The 26497-nt window shown below is 36.0% G+C and overlaps 1 protein-coding gene across 2 annotated transcripts; it reads right to left on the reverse strand.

Annotated features, from left to right (window-relative positions):
• LOC149838295 (F-box protein At5g39450-like) lies at positions 1–22866 on the reverse strand. Of its 2 annotated transcripts, none has more exons than XM_090006505.1 (2): positions 20401–22866; positions 1–662 (listed from the first exon to the last, which is right to left on the reverse strand). In XM_090006505.1, the coding sequence occupies exons 1-2, from the start codon at positions 22428–22430 to the stop codon at positions 659–661; spliced, it is 2034 nt and encodes a 677-aa protein (XP_089862631.1). In that variant the 5' UTR covers positions 22431–22866; the 3' UTR covers positions 1–658. The 2 variants fall into 2 exon arrangements, with proteins under 2 accessions (XP_089862631.1, XP_089862630.1); XM_090006504.1 differs by lacking the exon at positions 1–662 and adding an exon at positions 18308–18373.
• Positions 22867–26497: the final 3631 nt, after the last annotated feature.

A 26497-nucleotide genomic window follows, 5' to 3' on the forward strand; every position in this document is an offset into this window, starting at 1 on the left:
TTTTACAGTTTAAAAGCGACCCTTTCTATCATAAATACCCTGTTGCAAATAAATGGTGCAGTGGTCTACGAAAACGTTTGGCAGCATCTACTCTTTTACATCCCACATAAAATAAGAACCCGTTTGGACTCTTCAAACATGGAACAGAGCAAATTTGACATTTGTTGAAGACATGCTTGTGTATTTGGGGCTCAACTTTCTCCTCTCATGCAAAAGGAGATGCACACTCTAGAATATAATAATGTCCAGGCATGTAGCACCTTGAGAGCACAGATGGGTACACGTATTTCCAATTGATCCATCATTTTTATTTGCCCTTACAATAATTTCAGTTCAATGGCAAGGGCAAATAGTTTAGCATAACCTGACCCCAAATGGAACAGAAAGCTTATTGCAGAGACCATCTTAAAATATTTTGGCGGCGAACTCATGCGAGAAAGGAACCAATTCCATGTGATGATTCAAGAAATGAGATTTTCCATGAAAGGAAGAACCCTTTGCTGTACCAATATAAGATTGCTTTTTGTAGCTTCTAACAACTCATCTTTGGATGAGTTAGCATGTGAGGCAGCGCAACCAAGCTGATCCTCAACTAGATGTGCACTTCTGAATGCACAGCATCAAGAAAAAGGACTCCTTTTCCATCATATCGACGTGATCATCTGCCATTAAGGAAGTGGAATTGGAAACAAAATCAAGTTCCTTCTATTACAAAAGAGTACCTTGCACTTTTAATGTTGTATTCTAAATGGGAACATAACCTCAAAAAACTTTCATAGAATATGAATATCCTCGGAACAAAATAAGTGCTGGATACTAAAAATATTTCCTACGAATAATTTCACAAGCTTCTTAGCATCAGCATGCTGAAATAAAAACTGCAGATTAACATAATAATAATAATAACAACAATAATAATAAGGGTTATTTACAAAAGGATAGATAGTTTTTTGTGATAATTCAGATTCATACTTCAAAAAATTGCTACTTCAGATGCATACTTGGTTTATTTCATGCTTAACCAAAATCATAGCTGGTGTTAGCTCCTAATGTGATGGTTCAAATCCTCACTCCCAAATCTTCAATCTGTCGCCATAATTATTGAAAAAGTCAGTTTTATCCTTGATACCTTTTCCCTAATTTTCCCATCTCCTTTGTTCTTTCTTTTTCTCTATTTTTTTTCAAATTTCCGACTAAAATCCCACGTAACATTCTTCTCCATCTACAACACTAGGTTTTTCCAATAATATTGAAGTTGGTTAAGCTAATATGATTGGATCTAGGTCAAAACACAAACATATTTTAGCTTTTACTTACACAAATCAAAATGTTTTACATGTTTTCAACAAACCAAAGGCCCTAGTTGTAGATTCGTTTACCCAGTCCTAAGATGGATCTAGCTAGACCAGACAATTGTTCTAATATGATCCAGATCTATACATATATTATCCAGCTTTGATAATACACCTGGCTATTTACATCCCTACCCGATACCACATCTCAGATCTTGAGCAGATCCGAAGCACCACTTAATATTTGAGTCAGATCCTTATTTTAATATGGATCTAATCCTAGAAAGCAAAAACAGTGTTAGGTCAACCTATGTTTTTACACTAAGATGGGTTGGAGAAAGAGAGAGTCGGTGGGTGGGTTGTAGTAAACGTAGAGAGAGAGAGGGCAAAAGGATAAAGATAATTTCTTTTAATGAGGGTACAATTGGCATACTTTAAAATTTATTGATTGTAAACTATAGTTAAGAAGAGAATAGTCAATGCAGGCATGCATTTGAATAACTATGATAAAAATAAGTATTTGAATTACTGATTTTTTTAGGTATGATATGAATCTGAATTATAAAAGAAAACTGGGTAGGATTCTGTAAATAACCCTGATAATAATAATAATAATAATAATAAAAGGAAATTAAAATTAATCTTCCTCGTGGTCACAAACAATGTTGTGAAAAGCGTTGAGGCATAGTGAGGCGCTCCACCAAAATATGAGGTGAGGCGTAAGCCTCAAAATTTTTTTCTTTTAAAACTTAAAAAAACTATAAAAAAAATCTAAAATTATAAATAAATAAAAAATGCTTTATTGATGAAGTTACAACCAACAAGAAATAAAAAATCTCAAATAAATACTGAAAAAATATGAGATTAACATGTAAAAGTAACATTAATGCAACAACTTGATCTACGTAAGTATCTAAGAAATAAAAATATGAGCATTCATTCAATAAAAAAATAACATTAACAATGAAATGCATATTAACATTAACAACATTATGTCATAATTAGAAAATGCATGTTCGCATTAACATCCAAATGTTAATATATTTGTCCAAAACTCTTCAAAATGAGAGTGTTAATATTTACAATTGCAAATGAAAGACCCCAAAAAACATATAAATGGCCATAGCCCTATAATATGAATTAGGGCCTAGGCTCTTCTTGTGTCTCATCATCGTCAATATCTAAGCCTTCAATGTCATCATATGAGAAATCCATATAAATAGGTTCTCCTTCATCTTTATTCTCTGACTCTTCATCATGTGCACTTTCTTCCTCCACATCCTCGGTCACTTCTTTTGCTTTTCTTTTTTATTCAATAAAACATCATGTATTAAATACTTATTTTATCTAATTAAAAAAATACATTTATATTTATAGCAAGGTAAAAAGAATATAGCTTTACCTCATTCTCTTGAAGACCTGCCTTACCTAGAACCACTTTGTGAATCATGATGTGAAGTGACTTTTTCAATATGTACATGCTCAACGGCATTTATATCGAAGTTCAGATCCAACCATGAATCCTCCAACCAATTGGGATCACTAGGCAACACTGGATCTTCCTTCTCCATAATCCACTCATTGTCTGAGTCTATATGTTCTAGACATATAGGGTCTTTGGTAGCCTTCCTCATATTTCTCGATCTTAATTTCATATTATACATTACAAAAAACAATGCATTTATCTTCTCTTGTTCAAGTCTATACCTCTGTTTTGAATGCACTTATAATTACAAATCATTGGTAATGAGTTATAAGATAATTACAATTATAAAAATGTACTTCAAAAATAAAATACAAAGTCACAAACCAATGAGAAAGTACTCCAATTCCTCTCATAGCCCGATGCATTACACGTTAAACATAAAATTCGAATTGCAAAATTCATCAATTCAGGATTTTCTTGTCCAAATAAACTCCACCAATCAGCTGCATTCAAATAAAACAATAAAAATTTGATAAAAACATTAAGAATGTCACAATTAACAAAAACATAAAGAAAATATTAACAAATAACAACATAATTGCAAATTTACCATGACTTTTTAATTTTCTTGGTGTAACGATTGCCTCTCTACCAAACAATCCATTTGCCTTTTTAAATGCATCAATTTGTGTTGTAATTTTCAATCGAACATTTGCATCAGAAACCAATTTTTCAACACAATCACAAAAGCCACTCATAACTACTTCATCCGGGTTGAAGTTGTTGGTATAATTAAAATGAGGATTTAAATAATAGGCAGTTGCATGCAAAGGCTTATGAAGTTGCAAGTCCCATCGTCTATCAATGATATTCCAAATAGGCTTATATTTTTTTTCAACCTTGTCAGGGTTTGAAGCAATTTCTTCTTTTGCTCTATCCATTGCCTCGTACAAAAATCACATAGCAGGCTCATCTGCATCCATTAATCGTATTATTTTCACGAGAGGCAGTGTAGCTTTAATTGCATATAATATGGCAACCCAAAACTTATGATCATTAAGAACAATATAAGAAATGTTCTTAGCATAAGATTTCTTATAGTAATTGGATGATTTAAAATTTTAATACAAGAATATCGACTTCAAATCTTTCTCATAACATTTAATACTATGAAGCGTGAAATATGTTATGGCAAAACGAGTGACGACTGGACATATAAGTTCTTTTTTCTTTGTGAACTTTCTCATCAAATTTAATACTCATGCATGACTATAGATATATCTTGTAATTTTTTTTCCTTTTTCACTGTATCTTTAAAAATTGATATCTTTTCAATATCTTCTAACATCAGATCCAAGCATTGCGCCGCACATGGTGTCCAAAAACATGTTTTTCCCATTGTTAACATATTCTCAACTGCCACATAATTTGGTGCATTATCTGTAATGAATTGCACCACATTACTTTCAACTTCTTTAACAACTTTTTCAAACTTACACAAATTTGCACTAATTTTTTCCATGTTGCTGATGTCAATAGACTTCAAAAATACTAAAACATGTTTTTCTCATTGTTAACATATTCTCAACTGTCACATAATTTGGTGCATTATCTGTAATGAATTACACCACATTACTTTCAACTTCTTTAACAACTTCAAACTTACACAAATTTGCACTAGTTTTTTCCATGTTGCTGATGTCAATAGACTTCAAAAATATTGTCCCAAATGAGTTGTTCACAAGAAAATTATTTTTTTTCATTTTTCATTTTTCATCTGTCCAACCATCTGCCATAATGCTGCAACCAACCTTTGGTCATTCCTTTTTGAACTCTTTTAAAATTTCATGAGTACAATCTGCCTTATCCTTCAAAATCCATGTTCTGATGTCGTGGTAAGAAGGCGGTTTGAACCATCGCTCATAATTTGTAATAACTTCTACCATTGCACCAAAATATGGATTGTTGCAAAGATTAAATGATAGGGCATTTGAATAAAAAATCTACTAATAGCACGACATACAATTTTTCTCTCATCTCTTTTGAAAGCAGTGTTTATTGTGGTTTGTCGTACTTTTTTGTTCACAAAGAGGTCCATGGGACCACCTGTGATTGTTTTTGCAACACTACATGATCCACTGGTTTCTTTGTTCAAATTATCGCTTGTTGACGATCCAAAATAAATACTCCTGATTTTCAACTTATTTTGTTTTTTCTCTTGTTTCTTTTGCTTCTGATCGCTTAGATGATTCTGAAAAAATCTTTTCACATCAGGTGAAACCGCTTTGCACATGCTTACACCATGTTTTATGTCAGCTAAGTGATGTTTCAACCTATAGATGCCTCATGTAGTCTCTTTATAACAGTAACTGCAAATTACATGTCCTATGAGTTTGGATCTTTAGTGAGATTTGAAGCTTTAGCTCCATGATCCCATCCTATATCTCTTCCCATTGTTCAACTGCAAAAATGCATATAAGAAAATATATATTAACAGAAAAATTTAGATTCATATTCAATAAGAATCAACATATATAACTTGAAAACTAATTAAATAACTTGGAAACTAATTACATAACTTGAAAACTAATTATATAACCAAAATTATGCTATGAAAGCCCGAATAATCAAAACTCAAGAAAAATAATGCATAAATTCAAAAAAAAAAATTTATTCATCAACAAACTCCCTCTCTGTATAACAAGTATTTATACAAAAATAAAACCTTAATCTTATTTTTTAATTTTGGATAGATCCAATATCCTATAATACAAAGATCTAAAAACTCTAAACTCTAAAATAAATATAAATTGATCTGCATCAAACAGTTAAGGCAAGTCACATTTTGTTCAAACGTTGCAAGTTCGATCCCAATGTAAGGGTCTAAATAACTACAACTTTTTTTCTTTCTTTTTTTAAAAAATGCAAGGTTGCACTGCTACTTATTACCTCCTGTCTTACTACAAACCTGAACCGATCATCAATAGAGGCTTTACAAAAAAAAATACAGGCATTTTTTATAAGAAATGGTGAAAAAACAATATGCAGATTAATGAAAAATGTCGATGATCCCCTCATCATTTTCCACATAATAATATGCACAGAGTTTGCAGCCGTCCATCTCGAGATCCACAGAGTTTGCAGTAAACTTACTGCAATGACTACAGGGTCCAACCAAAAGTTTGTTCTATCATATATTTTAAAAAAAAAAACAGAAAAAAAAATGGCTGCACATCATAAGCTTTTATTGGCAGCCAAATGAGAATCATGATTCCTAAAAATTAGAATTAGAATTAGAATCGATCAAGAACCATGATTCTCAGTGATGGGAATCCAGATTCTCATGATATGAAAATCTCATTTCCTACCGAGGCTGAGTCTCGATTCCCATAACTGGGAATCCCAATTCCTTCAGGAATATTGATTCTCTTGAGATGGGGATCCCTATTCGTTTACATGGAAGTTCCAACTTGCATGACTGAAATTGTGATTCTTTCAGAAATCTTGATTCTTATGGGCATACAAATTACCTGTTTTTCGGGCTCGACCATGAGAGATTCCGTGTGATAGACGAGAGAGAGAGAGAGAGAAAGAGGCTGCGTGAGAAAAAAACAAGAGAGAGTGCATAAAAAAAATACGAGAGGGAGAGTACATGTTTTCGGGTTCGACCATGAGAGAGGGACTGTTGTGAGAGACGAGAGAGAGAGTACCTATTTTTGGGCTCGACCACGAGAGAGAGAGAGAGAGAGAGACGTGAGAAAAAAAAACGAGAGAGAGAGAGAGAGACTATCAAAAAATAAAAGGGCTCCTGACCAATTAGGGTTGGGGGCCCTTTGTTTAAGCCCTAAATTTTGGTCAAATGAGGGTTTTGACCCTCATTTGACCAAAAGCAACGAGGCGTATATGCCTCATCTTGAGGCATGCCTCAAGGCCTATGAGGCACACGCCTCGGGGCTTTTGCGCTTTATACATGAGCCTCAAGGCATAAAGTCCCTCGCCTTGAGGTGAGGTGCGCTTTTTGCACTTTGAGACGCGTTTTTAATAACACTGGTCACAAATATAAGTATCGGCTATATCTCGGCGAGGTATAATATCAAGATATTATAGGTTTTCCAATAAATCATGAAAAATTGTGAGATTTAAAAAATAAAACAAAAAATTGAAAAATATAAAAAAACAAGAAAAAATCACTCTTTCCTTCCCTTCCTCTTTTTCCTTTCCTTCCCTTCCCTTCCTTTCTTTCTTCCCCTCTTTCCTTCTCTCCTTTCCTTCCTTCCCTTCTTTTTTTCCCTTCCTCCTTTTCCTTTCCTTCCCTTCTTTCTTTCCTTCCTTCCTACTTTTTTTCCTTCCCTTCTTCTCTACCTTCCTTTTTTTCTTCCCCTGTTGCAAGGCAGCCACCAAGACATCCCTTCTATCGAGAGTCAAGACTAGGGGTGGGCAATGGGCCGGACCAAAGGCCCAGTTTGGGCCCAGCCCTTTAGGAAAGCCCTGGCCCACGGCCTGCCCATTAGGCCTGTGGGCCTAAATGGACCATGTCGGACCGGGCCGAGCCAGGGCCAAATTTACTGGCCCAGGCCCAACCCATGGTGGGCTGCCCGGCCGAGTGCCCACCTCTGGTCAAGACCCAAAGTACCCTTTACATTAAAAGTTAAAACCCTAAGAGGTCTTTTAAAAAACTGATACCAAAAGTACCCTTTTAAAAAACTACAAATGGCATATATATCCTCCTTTTCTAAAATCCAGAAATACCTTCACACTAACACTTTTAAAAAAACTCCCAAAATGTCCCTATCGTGAACTTGGAGTTCACGATATTATCATGATATATATAAATTGTCGATATTTTACCTTTAATATCAATTTTCCATTTTGCAACATTAATATCACGATATTTTCAAAATATCAGCGATATCTGTGACTATGATCTTCTTTGTTATTATAAAAACAAACTTTTTTCCAAAAAGACAATTCTTCTCAAAGCCACATGTTATGAAGCTTGTCTTAAAATTGGATGGATTATGCTCAAGAGAAAAAAAAAACTTTTGATCATTAGTTGAAATAACCAGGTTGTCATAAGCACAACCTGTTTTCTAGATTGATGAAATAAGGGAAGGACGATCTCACCAGCATGTATTAGCAATAATTCTTCCAATGCTAATGTTACTATCACTCAACCAGATATGCCCATTGAAGGACTAACAAAAACGACAACAGAAGCCAGGACAAAGTCATTTAAGAGGTGTAAAACTATCACCCTGCAAGTAAGTGGATATTTCTCCATCTCATAGGTGATTTACCAAATTCCACTTTTCCAAACTTGAAGAAAATCTTTAAATCTTTTTCCAGTTCACTCTTTTTCCCAGTCAACGATGTTATAGTGGCAATAATTTGCCAAGAAAGCACCCTTTCATATGAAAATTGATTAATAAAATGATTAATTCTGCAATTCATCATCTCACAAACAAACCCTTTGGTGTTTTGATCACCTAGAGAACTTATCCAATTTAGATTATTTTAAAATATCTGAACTCAATCAAACCAACCATAAAGGACTTTGTTGCCTTTGCAGAAGAAAGCACCTACTCATTGCATTTCCACATAGGACTCCAATGGTTTAATCGTGTGGTGTGGTTCTTGTAAATTCACTATGGTTATGTTAAATTGTTAAGGACCACCCCAGGGTCCGTCCATCCCCGGATCCGATCCAAAAGACGTCCCAGGATCTGAACCCGAGGTTTTTAGGAAACTGCCCAGCCTAGAGTCCTATCTAGGCTGTGACTCTGTGAGAGAGAGGACCTTCCAGGATGGAACTGTAGAGGTTGACCAACTTAGGGTCTCATCTAGGCTGGGACGTTCTCTTGTACTTTTACCCTTTTGCCCCTTTCTGTAATCTATAAATAGGTGTGTATAGCTGAAGTCTTTTTCAATGAAGTTTATTTAGAGGTCTCTCTAAGCTTCGTTCTTGGTTTTGGTTCTTGAATTTACCGAGGACACATATTTTTCTCTCTCTTCTTCTTCCACGTCCAACATCGACCTGGAGGAAGCACTTTTTTTCTCTCCCTTGTCATTGACCCCCATCCACCTCATGGTTCCTTATATAGCCAGCCGCCCAGGAGATACGCCTCTCTATCCCCCCGACATTGTGTAAGGAAATAGGCAGAAATACAAATAACAAGTGATAACACTTAAAGATCCAATAAAAGATACGAAATCACACGCACATAAAGTGCAAATACACAAACCCACTAAGGGAAACTCAAAAGCACATAAAGTGCAATCACATAAACCCACAAGGGGTAATGCCAAAAGGCTAAAAAGAAATAATTTTATTAAGAGAGTGTAAAACTCTGCAAAGAATGAGGGGTAACATGCCAAAAAGAAGGGGGCACACCCCCTATATATATACACAAAAAAGAGAGAGGGAGGCCTAGGGGCTCCCACATATGGAGACGTTGGGGACCCCAACGGTCATAAATATGATGGTTGGGGACCCCAACGACTCCAATAGTGGGGCCCACAAGGTCTCCTTTATGAACAAAATAAAAACAAAAAATAAAAACAAAGGAAAAGAAAAAACAAAAAAGGTTGTTTTAATAAAAACAACTTTTACAATATGTGAAAAGACCAAAATACCCCTATCGGGTATTTTGGAGTATATATATATATATATATATATATATATATATATATATATATATATTAACACGTCGCACACTGCTCCTTGTCTCTTGAGCCATGTCTCATGCCCAGCTTGCTAGAATCTGCAGGACCGACCTCCCCCCTGAGTTCGGGTCCTGACATGTTAAATAACTTATAGTGAGCTTTCTGCCTATGAAGCACCACCCTACACACTTCAGTCACCTTGTGCTACCAATTACAGTCGCCAACTAATAACCACATCAGTCTACTGCTAATAACTAAATAAAAACATTCCCAATTAAGTTTTTATAGACCTTGCTTAAAGTCCCCAAGTTGCTTGTGAAAACTCTACATAAATAGAATAGAAGCAAAATTAACTAGAAGCGTTCAACTTAATCATTAAGCACAAGAAGATACAATCATATAAATTTTACTAAGAGAATAGCGTTGACTTAGTGTAGATGGATTATATGGTCAGACGCTTGTGGACTGTCATTGGTTCAGGAGGAATTATCACAACCAAGGTAAGATCAACATTCTAATATGGTGCTGAATGGAGGCATACTAAAAACAATGAAAAGTGTTTGTTGATATGCATATATAAGATCAGGGGCGGAGCCAGGAATCTAAATCAGGGAAATCAAAACCTTAAATCCTAATAAATATCATTCACAAATATGCTAATCAGTGTTATCAAAAACGCGCCTTGAGAAGAATAATAATAAGAAGAAGACAGTTATATGGTTATATTTATTAGTTTCTTTAATCTCATATATATTTTAAGGTTAATCTCATATTATGTAATCGGTTACAGATTCCAGTTATGTAATCAGTTTCTTAGTTACAGATTCCAGTTATGTAATCAGTTTCTTAGTTACAGATTCCAGTTATATGTAATCAGTTTCTTAGTTACAGATTCCAGTTAAGTAATCAGTTTATTAGTTACTTTTATTAATCAGTTTCAGTTTCTTAGTTATTTAGTTTCTTTATTTATTTACTTTTTATTAGTTTCTTTACTTTTTATATGTTAATCTCATATATTTTAACTTTTATAGGTTAATCTCATATTTTTTAGTACTTATTTGAGATTTTCTATTGCTTATTGGTTGTTGCTTTATAGGACATTATATTTTTCAATTACATAATTAGTTTTCTAGTTATGTAATCAGTTTCTTAGTTACTTTTATATGTTAATCTCATATTTTTTAGTACTTATTTGAGCTTTTCTATTTCTTATTGGTTGTTACTTCATCAATAAAGCATTTCTTTATTTATTTGTATTTTTAGATATTTTTTTTATAATTTTTTTAACGTTTTCAAAAAAAAAATTGAGGCTTACACTTTACGCCTCGAGGCTTACGCAGCGCCTCCGTTTTTGGTGGAGCGCCTCGCTACACCTCAACGCTTTTCACAATTCTGATGCTAATTGAAAAAGAAAAATAAAGCCCTTAAAATTCCAACCAAAAGTAAGTATGCATTCATAAAATCATGTTTAATGTTGATTGAAACGAACATACCTATGTCATAGGGATACGCCATTTTGGTTGTGTGTCACTAGTGGCACGAATGGACACGCTCGAACATGGACATCGACACATACGGGCAATATTTTAACTTTTTAAATAATATTTTATTTCATTTTTATTTTTTTAATAATAATTATTTTTTAATTTAAAACATTCAAAAACAGCTTTTTATTGATTAAAAATTTAAAAAATTTGTGTCCTCGTGTCCCATTTTTGAAAAAAAAAAATCAAATTTTGAGTAAAATCTGAATCCCATATCCTTGAATCCATAAATCATTGTGACATAGAAACATACCTAATTAAATATTCATGTCATTTGAAAATCCAAAATAAAAAGCTTAAATCCTAACAAAAAATAAAAGATTGAAGGGTTTGATAAGTGATAACCACAATCAAGCATCCATTAATGGAATCATGCTTAATGACAATCGAAAATAAAAAATAACACAAAAAAACTCAAAACACATAATTAAACATTTACATCGTTTGGAAAATTCCAAATCAATATCCTAATTTCTAAAAAATCATAGATTTATGCTCATTTAAAAAACCTAATATTCTAACCAAAATCAAGCATTCATTACATGCCTAATGCCAATTAAATAAAACACAAAAAACATTAAAAACATAATTAAACATTTATGCTATTTAAAAACTAAACTAAATATAAAACCTAAACACTAACAAACATCATACATTATGCTAATTGGAAAAAACAAATAAAACATAGATTTATGCTCATTTAAAAAACCTAATATTCTAACCAAAATCAAGCATTCATTACATGCCTAATGCCAATTAAATAAAACACAAAAAACATTAAAAACATAATTAAACATTTATGCTATTTAAAAACTAAACTAAATATAAAACCTAAACACTAACAAACATCATACATTATGCTAATTGGAAAAAACAAATAAAACCCCTAAGATCAAAACATGCATGCAATTATCATACATTATGATAATTGAAAAGAAAAAAGAACACAAAAAAACCTAAAACTCTAATTAAACATTTATGTCAATTGAAAAAATCCAAATCAATACCCTAATTTTAAAATTTTCATGGATTTATGCTAATTAAAAAAAACCTAATATTCTAACCAAAATCAAGCATTCACTAGATGCCTAATGCTAATTAAAAAATACACAAAAAACCCTAAAACCTTAATTAAAAATTCAAGCTATTTAAAAATTAAACTAAATAAAAATCTAAATCCTAAACCTCATACATTTTGCCAATTGAAAAAAAACCCTAAAATCAAAACATTCATGCTAATATCATACATTATGATAATTGAAAAGAAAAAAAGAACACAAAAAACCCTATAACCATAATAAAACATTTTTTTCATTTGGAAAAATCCAAATCAATACCCTAAATCTTAAAATATTCATAGGTTTATGCTAATTGAAAGAAAAAAAAAACCCTTAATATTCTAACTAAAGTCAAGCATCCATTACATACCTAATGCTAATTTAAATGAAGCACAAAAAATCCTAAAACCCTAATTAAAGAAGTCAAGTCGGGTCAGGGCGGGCAATGCCCATCCTGACCCAACCTTTCATCGGGTGGTAGTCGGGTCAGGCTATGTATTTTGAGCCCAAATGTTGATCCCCTCCATTCATGTATGGCAGTGTAGCAAAGTTAGGAATTGTGTGCTGGAAGGCTTTGTAATGGAGTATTCCCTATCCCCTTACCTCAACTATTCCTTCTCTTTTAGCAAAGATTGGGAAGCTAAGCCTTGGTTCAATTGCCCCCCTCACTGGGTTCCTTTTGTGTGTGAAACCTTCTAACATCATGCAGAACATTCCTAAATTAAACTCATGCTAGTTACCTGTGTGTGGTGTTGGTAGCCGATCATAGAGGAGATGGCTTAAATGGTGGAGAATTGGAGAGATAAGGGAGACAATTATAGTGGAATTGAGAGAGATGGAAGAGATAAAAAAAATCTCACTAAGAACCCTAATGAGCCAATCTCAAGCCCTAAGAGGCAAGAGTCACATCCACTCTAAAAAGAGAGAGACCAAAGAGAAGGAAATCTTATTAAGAAAGCATTATGACATAACACTAGCATAGGATTATATATAGACACATGAACTCTAAATGACTAGATTACCCTTCACTAAGTCCCAAGTAACCCCATAAACCCTCCATGGATCCAAATATAAGAATGTGAGAGAATTTACACTAATCTGCCCCATACAAAGAAGACCCAAAACAAGATAACTCGCCCCAACAAGTACACCCATGGCCCAATAGGCCAATACCCTTTTATTTGGGTCATGGATCCAATACATGTCAAAAGGGGCCCCAAAATACCACTCAATAGCCCTCTTATTACAAGTAAGCCGGGCCCAATAAAATGGTATGCCATCAGGTGTGGACTGGACTCGTAAGAATTAAGTGGCCCAGCACCCACTAGTGGACATATATGTTGCAGTTTGTTGGTTTGCACATTGCAGCCTGTGAATTTGTGATAGTTTTTCAGATTTTACTAGGTATGGTTTCTAATCATAGGAGATTTATCTAAGCTGATGGTTTGGGATGATCTGCATAGGCATCAGGAATTTTGGGATTTTTATTGAGCTAGGTGCTATTCGATTTTGTTTTTGAGCAGGAGCACTTCTGATTAATTATTCAATTTGAAACTCTAACCCTTCTTCTGACACATCTTATCAAGGAGAAGGAGATGAAGAGACATGCAAACTATTTTATCTCCACACAACTGGGTTCCTACAAAGCGTGGAATGAGCTGGATATTATGACTCTCGATACGATGGATTGAAGATGGTTGAATGGTTGTATTATATCCAGAATTTCAAGTCAGTGGTGGAAGCTGTTGGTTGCACCTGACTCAGCCAGTTATAATTTCCTAGCTATGTCTTATCAATTCCAGAAACAGTAACATATCCAGCAGGACTCCTAAGATCAAAGCCACCGTACACTCTTGCTTTGTATGCCAGTTATTTTCCTGGTTCATTCTAGTGTCAGTGGACTGCAGGTGGTTACAAGATAGCAACATGCATGGTTGGCTCTCAACCTAGCAGGCTATTATAACTTACATCTGTGAATGTTCTGTAATTTCGGGGGTTGTTCATCTGTAATTTGATGCTTCTGGGTTAAGGAATCTCAAATCTTTGTGTACATACGTTGGAGTTCCATGTATAGTTTTGCCTTTCTACATTTTGATTATTTACTGTTACTTGTAATCTTGGTTGGCATTCTCTTGTACATCTCTACTACTGTGTTATCTTTTATTTTATCAATTATTAATCGTGTAAGGGTCTACCAAACCACAGCATCGCCTAGCCAAAAAAAAGGATCTACCATATTTCTTTCTTTCATTTACCCCAACAAAAAGGCATCATAACATCACAACAGCTTACTTATTTGGAGGAGCTCCCCACCAACATTTTGACAAAAAAATCAATGTTTTTTTTCAAACATGACCATTCATTCTCATGAAGATAAGCATACCAACCAACACTGGAAATGCCCAATTGCAAAACCAGAAGTTGAGGAATAATATATATTGTAAAATATATATAATATATATGTTGATGTTTCTCTCAAGTACATTAGTATAATTAAAGATATGTACGAAGGAGTAGTAACCAATGTCCGCACTTGTGAAGGGGTGACAACCAATTTTCCTATAACGGTTGGGTTACATCAAGGATCTGCATTAAGCCCTTTCCTATTTGCTATAGTGATGGATGAGCTTACGAGATCAATTCAAGAAAATGTGTCGTGGTGTATGTTGTTTGCTGATGATATTGTTGTGATTGATGAATCTAGAACTGTTGTTAATGCTAAGTTAAAATTATGGAGACAGACATTGGAAGCAAGAGGTTTTAAGTTGAGTAAGAGTAAGACAGAATATATGGAATGTCGGTTTAGTAAGCAACGAAGCAGTGATGGGAGTGCAGTGAAGCTTGGTGAGCAAGAAATACCGGTGGATGGTTGTTTCAAATATTTGGGATCTATCATTCAAAAGTATAGAGAAATTGATAGAGATGTAAATCATAGGATAAAGGTTGGGTGGATGAAATGGAAAAGTGCAACTGGAGTGTTGTGCGATTGTAGAATGCCATTGCGGTTGAAGGAAAAGTTTTATAGGACGACAATTATGCCTGCTTTACTATATGGTACGGAATGTTGGGATGCCAAGAGACATCGTATTCAAAAAATGAGTGTAGCTGAGATGCGTATGCTTAGATGGATGTGTGAAAATACAATAAAAGATAAGATTCAAAACGAGGAGATACGTAAGAAGGTAGGCGTTGCATCCATTGAAAATAAGATAAGAGAGAATCGTTTACGGTGGTTTGGACATATTCGGCGAAGGTCTAATGATGCTCCAGATAGAAGGATGGAGAAAAGGGAAAATATATTAGTTAAAAAAGGTCGGGGTAGGCCTAAGAAGACTTGGATGGAGATGATAGGAAAGGATATGAATGCTTTGAACCTCACCGAGGACATGGCATTGGATAGAAATGATTGGAGGAGAAGGATTCATGTGGAAGACCCAGAATGATTTTCTTTTTTGGTTCATATCGCCGACCCCAATTGTTTTGGGATGAAGGCGTAGTTGTTGTTGTTGTATATATGTTGGGGGCCAAGTCAAACTAGCTTTGACTTGCTCCCAACGGCTAGAATTCTAGCGGTTGGGAGCTCTCTCATTCTTTAATGAGAGATGCCTCCTTATTATATACTTCTTTACTCCTCTATTATTTTTTCACTATTCTTCCTCTCTTTTTTTCTATAAAATGTGGTGTGTGTATGTGCAAGGGTTGAGAGAGTCAAGGGTAGTATTAAGTTTGTGTATTGTTTTTTAGTGTATTTGTAATGAGGTTTGAATGTAATTTTCCTTTTGTATTTTTAATGTCCATTATGAATAGAGTTATTCATTCACCAATGTAATTTTCTTTTTGCATTTTTAATGTCTATTATGAATAGAGTTATTCATTCACATTTTCAAGTGTCTTTTTAGCTCTTAAGTTTGTGTCCAAATGTATAATCTTTTGATTCTTGGAGTTCATTATAGAGTGCATTGGAATCAATACCATTTTGTGACAATATGTATGTGTGCAAGTGTGTATATAAAACAACAATTCTAGATCACTATAATTAGGAATATCAAATAATGATAGTTGAAATTGAAATGTAATGTAATTGATGACAAATTTAAAAAAAAAATTAAGTGAATGCAGAATAAGTAAATAAGATCATAAAAGAAAGTAGGTAGAGTTAATGACACAACATTGAATGTATACTAGTTTGGCTATGTCCATGAAGTGTCTGATTGTCATGTTGTGTTGACATGGGATACACATGATATGTGAAGTGCCCATGTGACACACAGTGCAGGAGGAGGGCAAAGAAAGAATGGAGAAGAGAGAGAGAGAGAGAGAGAGAGAGTAAAGCAAACTGATTCCGACAAAAAAAGACATCAAGTGAGGTAATAAATAGTCAGGCAACCTGATTTCGATGAAAAGGCATGAAGTGATGTAGAAATCTTGTTTTTTTACCTTGGAAGATAAAGATGGAGTTGCAGTGTATACCTATGTGTGTATGTCTATGTGCAATTTACACAACCCAGCTGGAGCCTCACACCCTTCTTTTGGAAAACAACTGCTACACCAATCATACCACATTGTATCACACACTGACACCAATACGTAAGTGACATAATTGTAATGAAATAAGAATAAAAGCAAATAAGAGCCTCTTATGGGCTATGTCACCTGGGTACAGGTGCGGGTACGTGTACGGGTACGAAGGGTACGACACGGCAATTCTAAAAAATGTGGGTACGGGGACACAACTACATATATACTGAAAAATATATATTATATATGTAAAATATATACTGAAAATAGATATTATATATCTACAATATATATTATATATTGAAAATATATAATATAATATAATATAGGACACGACAAACGCCATGTCCAGGTACTAGTACTCGTGTCAACACGTGTCAACACGGGTACGGCACCCTAAGTGCCGCGTCGCGGTAACATAGCTTATGGGCTTACAAGAACACAACCCACAAAGAACCACTTATGGATCAATCCACACCACCCACACAAAGGCCAAGAGAGTAAAAATAAATTCCTTTGTATTACCAAATACTTGAGAAAGTATACTAAGATACAAGAGAAGAACCGAGTGGGGGCAGCCCAACTAGTTGTTGGGCTAGCCCCCAACGGTCACAAAATGTGACCGTTGGGGATAGGCCAATAGCTAGTAGAGGTTGTCCCCATCACCTTCTAATTCCAAGAACAAAAATAAAATCCAAAAAGCAAAAAATAAAAAGAATAAAGTCAGCCCCTTAGTGGGCTGACCACTATTATAATATGAAATGACCAAAATACCCCAGATGGGTATTTCGGTTTATATACATTTAAATCCATATATATATATATATATATATATATATATATATATATATATATATATATATATATATATATATATATTATTTATATTTATATACATATAAATACATATATATTCGGTACACAATCTTAATACCCCTACAAACTCACAGTGTAACAACTGAGAGTTTGCCAAGTAGAAAGTGAAGAAGTCCAGCGGTTGATAATCAGATGGAACATATGGCAACGTGATGGCCTTTTCAGAAATTCCTCACAAACATAGTGACAATCCATTTCATTGTGTATGGTAGGTACACCTCTTCTATGAAGGACTGATTTGGTTCATTCAAATTCGGGTCTAAGCTCATTAACAAATTGGTAGAAATGCTCTGTTCTAATTTATTTTTTACGAAGTTCTATATCTTGAAAGCAATGCCACTTTGGTTCTAAAAGAGCGAATTCATCCCAAAAAAGAGAAAGGGCATTGTAATATTTCCTAATGCTCATCTCTCCTTGGGTCATAATCCTCACCTTATTTTGCACATTGCATATATGAGCTATATCGTTGAGATTATGCATATCTTTAAGATACTTTCATGCATAACTAGCAAAATCAATTTTTGCTAAGATAGAACATTTTTTGAGGTCAACACTATTGATGAGCCATCTAGTTATCTTGGAATAACCCATCCTCCATTCTTTTCATTTTTTCTCGTATTCAATGACGGCCTTAGACATCTCTTCTCCATGAAGAGCCACTTCCTTTTAATTTTTCATCTTGGTAAGTATAAGTTTAGGCTCTCTTTTGGTGCCATAAACCAAACCCCATAGACCATTTTTCCATATTTTATGTTTTACTATGATGCCCATGTCACATAATTAGTATCATTGAGTCTCACAGGAATGGAGATGACCACTTCTCTTTCATCCTCCATTTTTACAATAATGAGAGAGAAAAAAAAAGGTAGCAAAAATTTTGTTGAGAACTTTGATGGTGTGCTTCCCAATGCAACGATCTCACGAACCGATGCTCCACCAATCTCATGATCTTCCTCTTAGCCTTTCCGAATGAATCACAACTCAAGAGCACCAAGGCTTTGAAACCATGTAATAAAATAAAAATAAAAGCAAATAAGAGCTTCTTATGGGCTTACAAAAACACAACCCACAAAGAACCAGTTATGGATTAATCCACACCACCCACACAAGGGCCAAAAGAGTAAAAATAAATACTTTTGTATTACCAAATGTTTGAGAAAACATACTAAGATACAAGGGGAGATAACAAGAGAGGGAGAGTGGGAACAGTCACATTTGTGACCGTCGGGGGGCAGCTCCAACAGCTAGTTGGAGTTGTCCCTATCACCTTCTAATTCCAAGAACAAAAATAAGATACAAAAAAGCAAAAGATAAAAGGGACGAAGTCAGCCCCTAAGGGCTGACCACTATTATAATGTGAAATGACCGAAATACCCAGTATTTCGAATTTTATATATATATATATATATATATATATATATATATATATATATATATATATATATATATATATATATATATATATATATTCGGTACACAATCTTAACAATAACCACCACTTACAGGCTTTAGTTGCTTTCTGGTTTGTGATATAGCTCTTTAAGTTGATCTCCTATATCTGTTGAGTGTGGAAATGTGAATATCATCCTAGTTTTTGCCACCTTCAGGGGTACTCTTCACTTCTATGAAAGATTGAAAATTTGCAAATAAATGTTCTATATAAAACAGAGATATGATCCACCCTATAATTTAATTTTTTTTCAAAAAAAATCAACTCGTTCTAAAACAAATATTTGAAGCCGGCACTTGATGGTAGAGGCCAATCATACAAGGTATCCTATCACCTCATTATAAAATCCTTGTTTATTCTAGTATTACTCTCTCTCTCTCTCTAGTCTGAGATTCAATGTGTAGCCATGAAATCCAATTGAACTTTATGGAACCTGTGCACTGTCATTTCATGTGAGTCCCTTAGTTCAAACTAGCAATTTTAAGTCCTTTGAAAAAAAGAAACTAGCATTTTAAGAGCTGTAGGCCCATTGTTTCAGGTAAAAGTGGATAGTCATACGAATGCAACCAGCATCAAATGGGTTTGATGACAGTCCTTCATTTTTTCCTTTTTTTGGGTTAACCAAACAAACTTCTTTTGGAAATACCAATAATAATCATTCTGTTAGATGATTTGATCATATAAAATATGAGCTTTCAATGACATCACAAATGCTTGTCTCGGAACCAGCTCCAGCAATAGATCATCATGAAATACAGTGAAGTGCATATTTTCTATTGTATATTAAGATTTCAAAGCATTTTTAGAATTTTATATGCCTGTTGAAATATGAACAGCAGAAACAACAAAAGGTAGAGCTTGTGTCAGTTATCCTTAATTTTTTTTATTGTTTTGAAGATTCATAAATCTTGGAAACGTAAACACTAAAACCAACATTTCTAAAATTGAGAAATAGAATCATTAAGCAGGATCACCAAAAAATACTCCCCACACATGCATTCTCCACACATACAAACACGTGCACAGTACACAATCACATGCACACACATGGAAACTGGAAATACTAAAATTGCCAACACTTGATGCATTTCAGAGAAAACTCGAGCATCCTGAAATAGCTGATATTAGTTAACAAACAGGCACCTATCCTCAATACACCAGTATTATTTATGGCTGAAACAGACATGACACCACAAGGAAACAAATAAAAAAGCAGAGACTTCTGAGAAAGACATGTACAATGTTGTAAATTGTAAAGCATAAGAAAACCCTGAGATTTAGAAAGAAAAAAATTCAATGATCCAACAAACCATCAATGTTCCCATGCCTTCTCCCATCTACATGGTTTCAGCCCATTTGATCATATACTCGATGAAAGGAATTGGACTTCATATGCATCATGCACATTTAAACACAGGACATGCAACAATAGCCAAAATGTGCCAGCTAGATATCATGAAAAACAGAACTTATAGTGTAAGTTTCACATGCAAATTTTACCGAAACGAGTAAAGCCAAACTAAGTAGAGCATCACATCTGATAGAAAAGGACAATGGCAGAAAACAAGCATACCTGGGAAAAGACAAAGAATGTGTACCCGCAAATCCTGCAAACACATTTGAGTAAGATTTGGTCAAGTATGCAAAGTTGGCAACTGGGGGTAAAGCAGCTACCCTTTCACCCCTCCCTAAGAGCGATTTCAAGTTTAACCTCTGTAAAGTTAATACAGCCCTTGTTTCTCTCCAAACAAATGCAAGAAGCCCTGTTTGCAAAACAAACAATGCTCCAGGTTTAGCGCCGGGATATCTGAAGCCATAGCCATTAGCTATACCCTCCCCATGATAAGCATGTTTAATTACTACAGGAAGGGAATCCCTATCTGCATCCCACGGGAATGGATCTGATGATGGCTCGTTGATGTTCACAATAAACATTGCAGAACCATTGGGATGAAGAACATAATGAGTCCCCTCCAGTATCTTAGTTGCAATCAGAAGTTTTGCCTCTTCAGATTCTTCATAAGAGAGCAAAAGGAAAAATAAGGCCTTTCCAGGTTTGTCTTCTGCAGGATGTCCAGGTGGCCAGCCAAATGTCCCACCCCATAGGCCTGCATATTCTTGGCCTACCACAGGAAGTGGTTGAGGTAATTTATACAGTGCAAATCTGTTGTCATGCATGATAGGCCATGCTCGATAAGTAGATAACCTCATTGTTGAAGCATGCAAACTCAGTCCTATAGAATTCCCTTGTCTCAGGAATTCATGCAGCTGCACATGCTTACTCTCACTGCTGGAAGAACCACTCCTTAGATGAATTCTGCCATTATTACCACCTGTAGCCTTTCCAATGATCTGTTTGAAACCATCTTTGAAATATCCGGCAATACTTCTCCTCTTCATGTTCTGTGAATTCTCCTCACTAAAAGACAAGTGCCGACTGATTGAGCAACTAAGATTATTCCTAGCCTTATGCTCCCTAGCAGCATCAACGCCCAATTTCTCCCAGGAAGCCTTCAGCAAACCTGTAGTAGTACACTGAATTCTCGAACCTGAATCCAGTTGAACAGATTCCCTACTCGACCCAGAGGTTGTTTGCCCTTCACCAATATTCCCAAGCATATACATCTGGATAAGTAATGACCTGCGCTCAGCTAACAGAACTACATCTTCATCAATGGCCTCTTTTTCCACTGCAAACTCATCTTCTACCCCCAGGACATCTCCTGACCGAGGGAACAGAGGACCGCTTGCACAAGCAGGCATTTCCAAACGTACGTGATCAGCAACAAGCTCCAGCAATTTGCGCCTGTCCCCGAAAGCTAATCGGCTAAATGGCACCGAATAATTTCCCTCCTCTGCCCCATGAGAACTTGAAACATTCCCTTCCGACCGAAAAATCCTCCTTGAAACATCGGTACCCAGACCATCAACGGTAGTCCTAACAGTGTGAGTTGTGGCATTATTTTGAGGCTCCGCTTCTAGCAAAAGAACATTACACTGATCATCGATCGCCTTCAACGAACCTGGATAACAGTAATCCTTACTCCTTTCCCTTCCATGAAGAAAGAAAAGCGGCGAGCCATCCGAATCGCCCATGATCTCAAAAACTGGAGCCCACAATAATGGACCATCCAACCCGAGCGGGCCGAGCTCTTGAGGAATTATCCTACAACCGACGACTGACATGAATCCCCACATCACGCATACTACATTGCCTAGCTCCGGGTTCTGGTGAACCCAAATCCCAATCAACGGCTTTACCTTAACAAGGAACCTACAGAGAGCCTTATACGAATCGCCCACCTTCCTCCATGACACCAAATCCTGAGAATCAATCAAGCCCAATTTCTCGCATTGCATGAACCAAACCTTATCGGACGCAACCAATCCATTAATACTCCGGCAGCAAAGACTCAAATTGCAGAGATCAATCGGGCTCAACAATCGCGAAACAAGGGCTAAAACGTCGTCCGGAAGAGCTAAAAGCAAGCTCGACCCGCAATTTAGGCCAGAATCAACCCCGTAACACTCGTTGCCCAAAATTCTTCCGCAATCCGGCGACATCATCGGAGAATACGAGCTCCCCGGCAATATGCAAGTCATAATTCACATCCAAATCGAACTTCAAGCAAACCAACACGCAGAAATCCGTATACCCATTAAGATAAAAGCAGTGAATTAGCCACAGCTTCGTTCGACGGCAAGAAAATCCCAGTTTTTTCGCGTGAAATTCAACAGAGATGCCAAAAAGTGGTTCACAGGACCCAGCAAGCTCAGATTTTGCGATTTGCGATCCAAACTAAACCGAAAAATCCCTGATCTAGAGGTGCCGATTGTTCAGTGTAGAGGTTCAATTAGGAAGAATCTAAATCACGAAAAAAATCTCTGAAAAAACATAAAATTCGAAAGAAAAGGCCACCACCATCATCATCAGAACAATCGTCAAGAGAATCGAAGAAGACTTACAGTTCGCGACGATCGCCAACTCATTCAAGCAATTACTGAAAACAGTGAAGAAGAAGACGAATAAGAAGGGGCGTGGAAGAGAAACCCTTCTTTTGGTTGCATGATTGGGATCTCTTCGTTATATACGCTCTTATTTAACGGATAATAAACTTCAGAGTCTCTCTCTCTCTCTCTCTCTCTAATTCTAGAGAGAGAAATAAGTAACGTCATCAGGAAAATATTCTCCTCCCACACATTGACGTTTTGCTCCCTCTGTCAATCAGATGCCTATTTCTAATAATGGCCTTTCTATTTTAGTAAATTACTTAAATGCCACTGCTAACTGGAAAATCCCGGACAGGGTATGACGAGATAATTTTAAAAATTGCTTTCTCGAGCAATTTTCGAAAAAAATCCGTATTTATATAAAAACATAAAACATATATAATATGAGTAATGTAAAAAAATTACCATCAGAGTAATAAATGCGTTATTTTTTAAATATTACACTCATTAAAATACCCAATGTTCGCCTATGTGGGAGCAGATAGTGGACGTCACCTTGTGTTGGGACGTTGCAAGTTCGAACCTCAAATGGTATAGTTGTATAACTGGTACGGGTCCGACTAACCCCAGCCTTCTCTGTAAAAAAAAAAAAATGAGATGAAGGCACCAAATGAAACCCCTTGGTGCACGGGTGTGTTCATAGCTTTTAAAGGTGAGTCACTTAAGGCAAGGTGATCATGGAGCTCAACCCGAGGTTTTTCTCACTTAGGCAAGGGTTTTTCGCCATAAATAAATAAATAAATAATCTTTGGTGGGCAAGAGAAAAATACAGAATGCTCATAGAGTTTTACACTGTGCACACTAAACATGGCTACAATTAATACGACACCTCTCAGCCCCAGTGTTGTGAGAGGCGTACGCCTCAGAGGCGAAGCCCAGGCTCAACGCCTCGCTTCGCCTCATTGCATTTACAACCTTGCTTGAGAGTCTCATGTTGTGAGAGGCGTACGCCTCAGTACCAGAGGCGAAGTGCAGGCTCAATGCCTGGCTTCGCCTCGTCGCATTTAACAACCTTGCTCAACCCATAACAGAATGTCCAAACTAAAAATGTGATTTCTTGCAGTTAAAAAAAAACACTATAACAAAAAACTTAACAAAAATAAACCTTAACTCTTTGAACAACTAGGTGCCACTATCTGAGCCATGGTATGACCTAGTATGAAAATTGCATCAGAACCCCAATACAATATACTAAGTTTATTTATTTATTTATAACGTGAAAAAAGCGCACCCGGCACGAAGAACTGTCCGCACTGGCTCAGCCTGCCATACCTACTGTCATTGTACCGGCAGCGTAAAACTCCAAAGCTAGGACTCCTGCCCTCGAGACCTATGCTATGCCATGACTCGTGCAGAGAGACGATGGCCATGAGAATCGAACCTTGAACAATATATTAAGTTATTAAATTACCTTAGTTTTTTTAGATAAATGGTGCATCAAAACACCTCTTTAGATACAGTTCAATTTTAGGATCGATTTCAAAGCTTGGATATAATAGCTTTTCATGTACTGCCCATAGTGCTATTGCTTGCAATTTCTAGAAATTATGCTATCTGATTCTAAAGTGGGGTGCTTAGAGAACCAAGAGGAAGAAGACAGATCAAGGAACAAACTTGAGCCATCATTGTGACATGTTTTTCAACAATAATTGGACTTTATGCAATTGATTTATTTTTTCATTGTCTCTTTCCTTATTAACCTTTCTTGAACCATAGAAAAAAAAGCATACTGACAATATCTTATTATAGGTCCAATATAAATAAAGACTTTAATATTTTTTATTTCTTTTTAACTTAATTAACTGGTAAAATACTAATTTTTTAAAATATTTGGACAAATACAGAAACAGCAAATCAGCACAATAAAGTTAACAACGGACCAGGGGAAATGGGGCCTCATCCTACCTCGCCCCGTTTGGACCGGGGATGGAAGACATGAAATGGGGATGAAGGCAGGGATGGAGGTTAAAATCAAAGCCCATGTGGGGATGGAGGCGGGGATGGACTTACGCTTTTCCCCGCCCCAACTTTTCCCGCTTCGGCCCATCCCCAATTATTCTTTTGGGATGGCAATGAACCGAGGAAAAATGGAGCCTCACCCCATTTGAACCAGGGATGGAGAACATGAAACTAGGATGAAGATTAAAATCAAAACCCATCAAAGGGATGGAGGGTAGGATTTTGAAATGGGGCCCTTGTCCTCTGTCCCTGCACTGGCCGCCCCCACCTCGGTCCACTGCCATCCCTAGTTAGGTACCAAAAAAAAACATTATACTTGTTACGGGCTGGGAAGCGAAGGCCCTCGTGACGTAGCTTCGGGCAATCACACACACCGAAGTAAGGCCTTTTAAGCACACAAGCAACGCACAACACACGTGCATGAGCGAAAGCAAGAGTACGCGTGTGCACAAGCACAAAGAAAGAGAGATGCAAAAAGCTTCTTTATAGATACTTGAAAGCAAAGTACATCAAGAGGGGAAGAGAGGGTCCGAATACTTAGGCCGCAATACCATTGGTTGGTTTTATAGGCTCAAATTCTTCACTAAAAGGAAAATAAAAAAGAACGTCTTTTTACCTAAAGTTAATTATATTTGTGATCGGTCTGTCTTCTTTTTATTTCTTAGAGAAAACCACCTAGCTCCCGAGCTGATTGGAACAAAAAAAATTAGGTTTCTTTTTATATTAAAACTTTAGGTCTTTTTGCCTACTAGAGATTATACCTAACTTCAACATGTGGATTTTAAGCTCATGACATTTTTTTAGTTTGGCAATGTGTACGAATCAATGTTGTTATAATCGTATCTAACCCTAAATCGATATTCGTTCTCAATGAGTTGAATCGGCTAATTTTTAACCAGCAAATAACATGTCAAGAAAATATTAAAAATTATTTTAAATTCTTTTTAAAAATATTTAAGAAAAATAAGCCTGTTCGGCTTATTTCGTATGGATTTTTTGTTGGTACGATATGAATCGATACGATTTGCTGCTCCTACCAGATGAGCGAAGTTTCTGGTAGGCTTATAGGTTGCCTAATGTGAGAGGCTTGATATGGTTTTCAACCCTAATGGGTCCATGTCTGGATTTCCACCCACATTAGGCCTGAAACCCGTCCGAGGTTGACCAGAAGTAAGGATGCAAATGGGTCGGATCCAGAATGAAGGTTTTGCAATTTTTAACTGTTTTGAATGTGATTCCCATCTGAATCTCCCATGTATTTAGATGTTCCTGACCCGAACCGTTTTCATCCCTAACCTAAACCACACAACGGCTCGGTATCGAGGGGCATGGAAGTCATTCTAAAATACAAGAGGACGTGAGAGGCATATTTGAATGAAATGAGGCCGTAAATGTCCTTTCAACCATTAGTGAAAAAGGAACCACTCCCGTCTTTCTCGTTCGACGATACTTACAAATTTTTGCTCGAAATCCCATAAAAGCGTGCGCTATTTAAAAGTCCAGTAGCCGGACCAGTATATTACCATAGTATCCTTCCATGATATTAGTTTTTCTTGTCTTTTTCGTGGCTTTTGTAATTTAGTTCATGGGTGCTTTTGTAAATTAATAAGTCAATGCTGACCTGAGCTTGACCCAGTCTTAAACCTTTTTGACTCTTGACTTGGTGGAGCTCACCATAACTATGCAAACGGAGAAACTTC

This window comes from Nuphar pumila, chromosome 5 (genome assembly GCF_984573655.1).
Source record: "Nuphar pumila chromosome 5, dmNupPumi1.hap1.1, whole genome shotgun sequence".
In the NCBI taxonomy this organism is placed as follows: domain Eukaryota; kingdom Viridiplantae; phylum Streptophyta; class Magnoliopsida; order Nymphaeales; family Nymphaeaceae; genus Nuphar; species Nuphar pumila.